This window comes from Argentina silus, assembly GCF_951799395.1.
Source record: "Argentina silus genome assembly, chromosome: 22".
Taxonomy (NCBI): Eukaryota; Metazoa; Chordata; class Actinopteri; order Argentiniformes; family Argentinidae; genus Argentina; species Argentina silus.
The window spans coordinates 14274416-14281915 of NC_139676.1; the positions used below are offsets into that span (position 1 = coordinate 14274416).

General features: G+C 49.9%; 1 protein-coding gene across 1 annotated transcript in view; it reads left to right on the plus strand.

The window, feature by feature from the left end:
- Window positions 1-7500, plus strand: part of b3gntl1 (UDP-GlcNAc:betaGal beta-1,3-N-acetylglucosaminyltransferase-like 1) — a 31789-nt gene that overhangs the window by 16740 nt on the left and 7549 nt on the right. Inside the window, exon 7 of the mRNA XM_083694140.1 lies at window positions 6932-7027. Within this exon, the coding sequence (XP_083550266.1) occupies window positions 6932-7027 (96 nt within the window). The remainder of the gene's footprint in view (window positions 1-6931; window positions 7028-7500) is intronic.

Genomic DNA, 7500 nt, shown 5'->3' on the forward strand with positions numbered 1-7500 from the left:
CTTCCTTCCTCTGACTCTAAGGAGAGTCCTTCCTCTGACTCTAAGGAGAGTCCTTCCTCTGACTCTAAGGAGAGTCCTTCCTTCCTCTGACTCTAAGGAGAGTCCTTCCTCTGACTCTAAGGAGAGTCCTTCCTCTGACTCTAAGGAGAGTCCTTCCTCTGACTCTAAGGAGAGTCCTTCCTTCCTCTGACTCTAAGGAGAGTCCTTCCTCTGACTCTAAGGAGAGTCCTTCCTCTGACTCTAAGGAGAGTCCTTCCTCTGACTCTAAGGAGAGTCCTTCCTCTGACTCTAAGGAGAGTCCTTCCTTCCTCTGACTCTAAGGAGAGTCCTTCCTCTGACTCTAAGGAGAGTCCTTCCTCTGACTCTAAGGAGAGTCCTTCCTCTGACTCTAAGGAGAGTCCTTCCTCTGACTCTAAGGAGAGTCCTTCCTCTGACTCTAAGGAGAGTCCTTCCTCTGACTCTAAGGAGAGTCCTTCCTTCCTCTGACTCTAAGGAGAGTCCTTCCTCTGACTCTAAGGAGAGTCCTTCCTCTGACTCTAAGGAGAGTCCTTCCTTTGACTCTAAGGAGAGTCCTTCCTCTGACTCTAAGGAGAGTCCTTCCTCTGACTCTAAGGAGAGTCCTTCCTTCCTCTGACTCTAAGGAGAGTCCTTCCTCTGACCCTAACCCTAACCCTTCCTCTGACTCTAAGGAGAGTCCTTCCTCTGACTCTAAGGAGAGTCCTTCCTCTGACTCTAAGGAGAGTCCTTCCTCTGACTCTAAGGAGAGTCCTTCCTTCCTCTGACTCTAAGGAGAGTCCTTCCTTCCTCTGACTCTAAGGAGAGTCCTTCCTCTGACTCTAAGGAGAGTCCTTCCTCTGACTCTAAGGAGAGTCCTTCCTCTGACTCTAAGGAGAGTCCTTCCTCTGACTCTAAGGAGAGTCCTTCCTCTGACTCTAAGGAGAGTCCTTCCTCTGACTCTAAGGAGAGTCCTTCCTTTCTCTGACTCTAAGGAGAGTCCTTCCTTTCTCTGACTCTAAGGAGAGTCCTTCCTTTCTCTGACTCTAAGGAGAGTCCTTCCTCTGACTCTAAGGAGAGTCCTTCCTCTGACTCTAAGGAGAGTCCTTCCTCTGACTCTAAGGAGAGTCCTTCCTCTGACTCTAAGGAGAGTCCTTCCTCTGACTCTAAGGAGAGTCCTTCCTCTGACTCTAAGGAGAGTCCTTCCTTTCTCTGACTCTAAGGAGAGTCCTTCCTTTCTCTGACTCTAAGGAGAGTCCTTCCTTTCTCTGACTCTAAGGAGAGTCCTTCCTCTGACTCTAAGGAGAGTCCTTCCTCTGACTCTAAGGAGAGTCCTTCCTCTGACTCTAAGGAGAGTCCTTCCTCTGACTCTAAGGAGAGTCCTTCCTCTGACTCTAAGGAGAGTCCTTCCTCTGACTCTAAGGAGAGTCCTTCCTTTCTCTGACTCTAAGGAGAGTCCTTCCTCTGACTCTAAGGAGAGTCCTTCCTCTGACTCTAAGGAGAGTCCTTCCTCTGACTCTAAGGAGAGTCCTTCCTCTGACTCTAAGGAGAGTCCTTCCTCTGACTCTAAGGAGAGTCCTTCCTTCCTCTGACTCTAAGGAGAGTCCTTCCTCTGACTCTAAGGAGAGTCCTTCCTCTGACTCTAAGGAGAGTCCTTCCTTTGACTCTAAGGAGAGTCCTTCCTCTGACTCTAAGGAGAGTCCTTCCTCTGACTCTAAGGAGAGTCCTTCCTCTGACTCTAAGGAGAGTCCTTCCTCTGACTCTAAGGAGAGTCCTTCCTCTGACTCTAAGGAGAGTCCTTCCTCTGACTCTAAGGAGAGTCCTTCCTCTGACTCTAAGGAGAGTCCTTCCTTCCTCTGACTCTAAGGAGAGTCCTTCCTCTGACTCTAAGGAGAGTCCTTCCTCTGACTCTAAGGAGAGTCCTTCCTTTGACTCTAAGGAGAGTCCTTCCTCTGACTCTAAGGAGAGTCCTTCCTCTGACTCTAAGGAGAGTCCTTCCTTCCTCTGACTCTAAGGAGAGTCCTTCCTCTGACCCTAACCCTAACCCTTCCTCTGACTCTAAGGAGAGTCCTTCCTCTGACTCTAAGGAGAGTCCTTCCTCTGACTCTAAGGAGAGTCCTTCCTCTGACTCTAAGGAGAGTCCTTCCTTCCTCTGACTCTAAGGAGAGTCCTTCCTTCCTCTGACTCTAAGGAGAGTCCTTCCTCTGACTCTAAGGAGAGTCCTTCCTCTGACTCTAAGGAGAGTCCTTCCTCTGACTCTAAGGAGAGTCCTTCCTTCCTCTGACTCTAAGGAGAGTCCTTCCTCTGACTCTAAGGAGAGTCCTTCCTCTGACTCTAAGGAGAGTCCTTCCTTCCTCTGACTCTAAGGAGAGTCCTTCCTCTGACTCTAAGGAGAGTCCTTCCTCTGACTCTAAGGAGAGTCCTTCCTCTGACTCTAAGGAGAGTCCTTCCTTCCTCTGACTCTAAGGAGAGTCCTTCCTCTGACTCTAAGGAGAGTCCTTCCTCTGACTCTAAGGAGAGTCCTTCCTCTGACTCTAAGGAGAGTCCTTCCTCTGACTCTAAGGAGAGTCCTTCCTTCCTCTGACTCTAAGGAGAGTCCTTCCTCTGACTCTAAGGAGAGTCCTTCCTCTGACTCTAAGGAGAGTCCTTCCTTCCTCTGACTCTAAGGAGAGTCCTTCCTCTGACTCTAAGGAGAGTCCTTCCTCTGACTCTAAGGAGAGTCCTTCCTCTGACTCTAAGGAGAGTCCTTCCTTCCTCTGACTCTAAGGAGAGTCCTTCCTCTGACTCTAAGGAGAGTCCTTCCTCTGACTCTAAGGAGAGTCCTTCCTCTGACTCTAAGGAGAGTCCTTCCTTCCTCTGACTCTAAGGAGAGTCCTTCCTCTGACTCTAAGGAGAGTCCTTCCTCTGACTCTAAGGAGAGTCCTTCCTCTGACTCTAAGGAGAGTCCTTCCTCTGACTCTAAGGAGAGTCCTTCCTCTGACTCTAAGGAGAGTCCTTCCTCTGACTCTAAGGAGAGTCCTTCCTTCCTCTGACTCTAAGGAGAGTCCTTCCTCTGACTCTAAGGAGAGTCCTTCCTCTGACTCTAAGGAGAGTCCTTCCTTTGACTCTAAGGAGAGTCCTTCCTCTGACTCTAAGGAGAGTCCTTCCTCTGACTCTAAGGAGAGTCCTTCCTTCCTCTGACTCTAAGGAGAGTCCTTCCTCTGACCCTAACCCTAACCCTTCCTCTGACTCTAAGGAGAGTCCTTCCTCTGACTCTAAGGAGAGTCCTTCCTCTGACTCTAAGGAGAGTCCTTCCTCTGACTCTAAGGAGAGTCCTTCCTTCCTCTGACTCTAAGGAGAGTCCTTCCTTCCTCTGACTCTAAGGAGAGTCCTTCCTCTGACTCTAAGGAGAGTCCTTCCTCTGACTCTAAGGAGAGTCCTTCCTCTGACTCTAAGGAGAGTCCTTCCTCTGACTCTAAGGAGAGTCCTTCCTCTGACTCTAAGGAGAGTCCTTCCTCTGACTCTAAGGAGAGTCCTTCCTTTCTCTGACTCTAAGGAGAGTCCTTCCTTTCTCTGACTCTAAGGAGAGTCCTTCCTTTCTCTGACTCTAAGGAGAGTCCTTCCTCTGACTCTAAGGAGAGTCCTTCCTCTGACTCTAAGGAGAGTCCTTCCTCTGACTCTAAGGAGAGTCCTTCCTCTGACTCTAAGGAGAGTCCTTCCTCTGACTCTAAGGAGAGTCCTTCCTCTGACTCTAAGGAGAGTCCTTCCTTTCTCTGACTCTAAGGAGAGTCCTTCCTTTCTCTGACTCTAAGGAGAGTCCTTCCTTTCTCTGACTCTAAGGAGAGTCCTTCCTCTGACTCTAAGGAGAGTCCTTCCTCTGACTCTAAGGAGAGTCCTTCCTCTGACTCTAAGGAGAGTCCTTCCTCTGACTCTAAGGAGAGTCCTTCCTCTGACTCTAAGGAGAGTCCTTCCTCTGACTCTAAGGAGAGTCCTTCCTTTCTCTGACTCTAAGGAGAGTCCTTCCTCTGACTCTAAGGAGAGTCCTTCCTCTGACTCTAAGGAGAGTCCTTCCTTTCTCTGACTCTAAGGAGAGTCCTTCCTCTGACTCTAAGGAGAGTCCTTCCTCTGACTCTAAGGAGAGTCCTTCCTTTCTCTGACTCTAAGGAGAGTCCTTCCTCTGACTCTAAGGAGAGTCCTTCCTCTGACTCTAAGGAGAGTCCTTCCTTTCTCTGACTCTAAGGAGAGTCCTTCCTCTGACTCTAAGGAGAGTCCTTCCTCTGACTCTAAGGAGAGTCCTTCCTCTGACTCCTTCAACGACTTGAAACCCAATCACCAGTTAACCCTGGACCTGGTCAAACCCCCTGAACTCCTACAGTCTGAGAAGGAGATCATATAACAGCACAACATAAGTGAAAACACAAGGTACCGTATGTTCAGGTGTGGTCCTCTGTGGTCCTCTGTGGTCCTCTGTGGCTCCGTTGGTAGAGCATGGTGCTAACAACGCTTAGGTTGTGGGTTTGATTCCTGCTGGGACCATCTATACTGAAATGTATGCAGTCACTGTAATGTAAGTTGCTTTGGATAAAAGCGTCAACTAAATGGCGTATATATATATATACCTTCAGGTGGAGTTAGAAAACCCAAAACCTGTGTATTTAAAAGGACTTCACCCTCATACTCTCACACAGCCTACAACATGTACTGTTCTGCTGCTCTTTTTTGTAAATTTATAAATTTCTTAATGCTATTTTGTTCATATTTTGCTATTTTGGGGTGAGGGTCAGGGTCAGAGTTAGGGTTAGGGTCAGGGTGAGGTTGAGGGTCAGGGTGAGGGTTAGGGTGAGGGTCAGGTTGAGGGTTAGGGTTAGGGTGAGGGTCAGGGTTAGGGTCAGGTTGAGGGTCAGGGTTAGGGTCAGGTTGAGGGTTAGGGTGAGGGTCAGGGTTAGGGTCAGGTTGAGGGTGAGGGTCAGGGTCAGGGTGAGGGTCAGGTTGAGGGTTAGGGTTAGGGTGAGGGTCAGGGTTAGGGTGAGGGTCAGGTTGAGGGTTAGGGTTAGGGTGAGGGTCAGGGTCAGGGTGAGGGTCAGGTTGAGGGTTAGGGTTAGGGTGAGGGTCAGGGTCAGGGTTAGGGTCAGGTTGAGGGTCAGGGTGAGGGTCAGGGTGAGGGTCAGGGTTAGGGTCAGGTTGAGGGTTAGGGTGAGGGTCAGGGTCAGGGTGAGGGTCAGGTTGAGGGTTAGGGTGAGGGTCAGGGTTAGGGTGAGGGTCAGGTTGAGGGTTAGGGTGAGGGTCAGGGTTAGGGTCAGGTTGAGGGTCAGGGTTAGGGTCAGGTTGAGGGTTAGGGTGAGGGTGAGGGTGAGGGTCAGGGTTAGGGTGAGGGTCAGGTTGAGGGTTAGGGTGAGGGTCAGGGTCAGGTTGAGGGTCAGGGTTAGGGTCAGGTTGAGGGTTAGGGTGAGGGTCAGGGTTAGGGTCAGGTTGAGGGTCAGGGTTAGGGTCAGGTTGAGGGTTAGGGTGAGGGTCAGGGTGAGGGTGAGGGTTAAGGTGAGGGTCAGGTTGAGGGTTAGGGTGAGGGTCAGGGTTAGGGTCAGGTTGAGGGTCAGGGTTAGGGTCAGGTTGAGGGTTAGGGTGAGGGTGAGGGTCAGGGTTAGCCAGTTTAGCTGAGGGAACATGGACAGGATCCCATTGAAACGGAGCCTTCAGGAGCCTTCAGGAGCCTTCAGGAGCCTTCAGGAGCCTTCAGGATGCAGCTCATTGCAACAGAGTAACCAGGCAGTGGTGAGAAACAGACCAACCTGAGATGACCCAGAGATGATGATAAAAACAGCCGTCTGAGACAACAGTCCTGCTATTAAACAGACACAGGGAGGCGGGGGAGGAGGGGGAGGCGGGGGAGGAGGGGGAGGAGGGGGAGGCGGGAGGGCAGAGAGAAAGGCTAGTGGTGAGAAAGAAAGACAGGTCGAGAGTGTGTGTGTGTGGGGGGGGGGGAGTTACTCAACCGTGTGTGTGTGTGTGTGTGTGTGTGTGTGTGTGTGTGTGTGTGTGTGTGTGTGTGTGTGTGTGTGTGTGTGTGTGAGAGAGATGAGGGCCAAAACAAGCTCGTTAGTCAACCACTGTGTGTATGTGGACGTCCTGCTGCCTTTCAGGAAGTGAGGAGAGATTTGTGTGCGTGTTGTTGAGGTGAGTGTCCAACTGCTTTTCATGTGGTGTGTGTGTGTGTGTGTGTGTGTGTGTCCAACTGCTTTTCATGTGGTGTGTGTGTGTGTGTGTGTGTGTGTGTGTGTGTGTGTGTGTGTGTGTGTGTGTGTGTGTGTGTGTGCTATGGGTGTTGATGTCCCACTCCTCTCCTGTCTCTTTATCTCTGCATCCACAAGCACAGTCGGGCGCCTCAGAGTGTGTGTGTGTCTCTGTGTGTGTGTGTGTGTGTGTGTGTGTGTGTGTGTGTGTGTGTGTGTGTGAGAGAGTGTAAGAAGATGAGTCTGATTATAGGAGTGTGTACACATCAGCCTTTGATTGTTGCGGTGTGTGAGTGAGTGTGAATAGACCGCCGACGTGTGTGTGTGTGTGTGTGTGTGTGTGTATGTGTGTGTATAGTTTTGTTGCTCTCCTCTCTCTCTTTTTTTTTTTTTTTTTACGTTCTGTCTTTACATTTCTTCCATATAATTCACCATCTGAGATCATTCAATATTTTACCTGATGCAGATAAAAAACGGTTCCAAAACTGGAGATTTTATTTTAAAACTGTGGACGCAGAGCGAGTCAAATCATACAAAGCAAAACATTGGGGGTTAGGGTTAGGGTTAGCCTAGCCCAAACCAACAGACTTGAGACACCTATTTGACATGTAAATGACATGTGCTCAGTTATCCAAAAATCTGCTGTGTCAGGTATCCCATCTAATCTAGCCAATAGGAAGACAGGATGGGTGTGGGGGGCGTGTCTCAAAGGTGTATCTCTCTCTCCTCAGGTGTACACCTCTCACGGCCCGACGGTCGTCATGCCGACCTGGTTCTGCTCCAGGAAGTGGTTCCAGACGGTCGGAGCCTTCAATGAGGGCGGCAAGGTAAGACCCCGCCCCTAAGACTATCCACCAATCACAACCATTCAATCAAACTTAATTGATATGCTGTAGCACATTTTCGTCATGGATGCGATACAATGCGCTTTGCAGGAAACATTTATAAAAACAGAGAGAGAGAGAGACACAGAGAGAAAGAGAGAGAGAGACAGAGAGAGAGAGAGAGAGAGAGAGAAGAGGGAACAAGAGAAAAACACAAGATGATTGTCTTGTTGGATGGAGTTCAAACAGTGAAAGCAAAGTCCAAGTGAGGTCTGTAGAGAGGGTTAGGGTTAGAGAGAGGTCTGTAGAGAGGGTTAGGGTTAGAGAGAGGTCTGTAGAGAGGGTTAGGGTTAGAGAGAGGTCTGTAGAGAGGGTTAGGGTTAGAGTGAGGTCTGTAGAGAGGGTTAGGGTTAGAGTGAGGTCTGTAGAGAGGGTTAGGGTTAGAGAGAGGTCTGTAGAGAGGGTTAGAGTGAGGT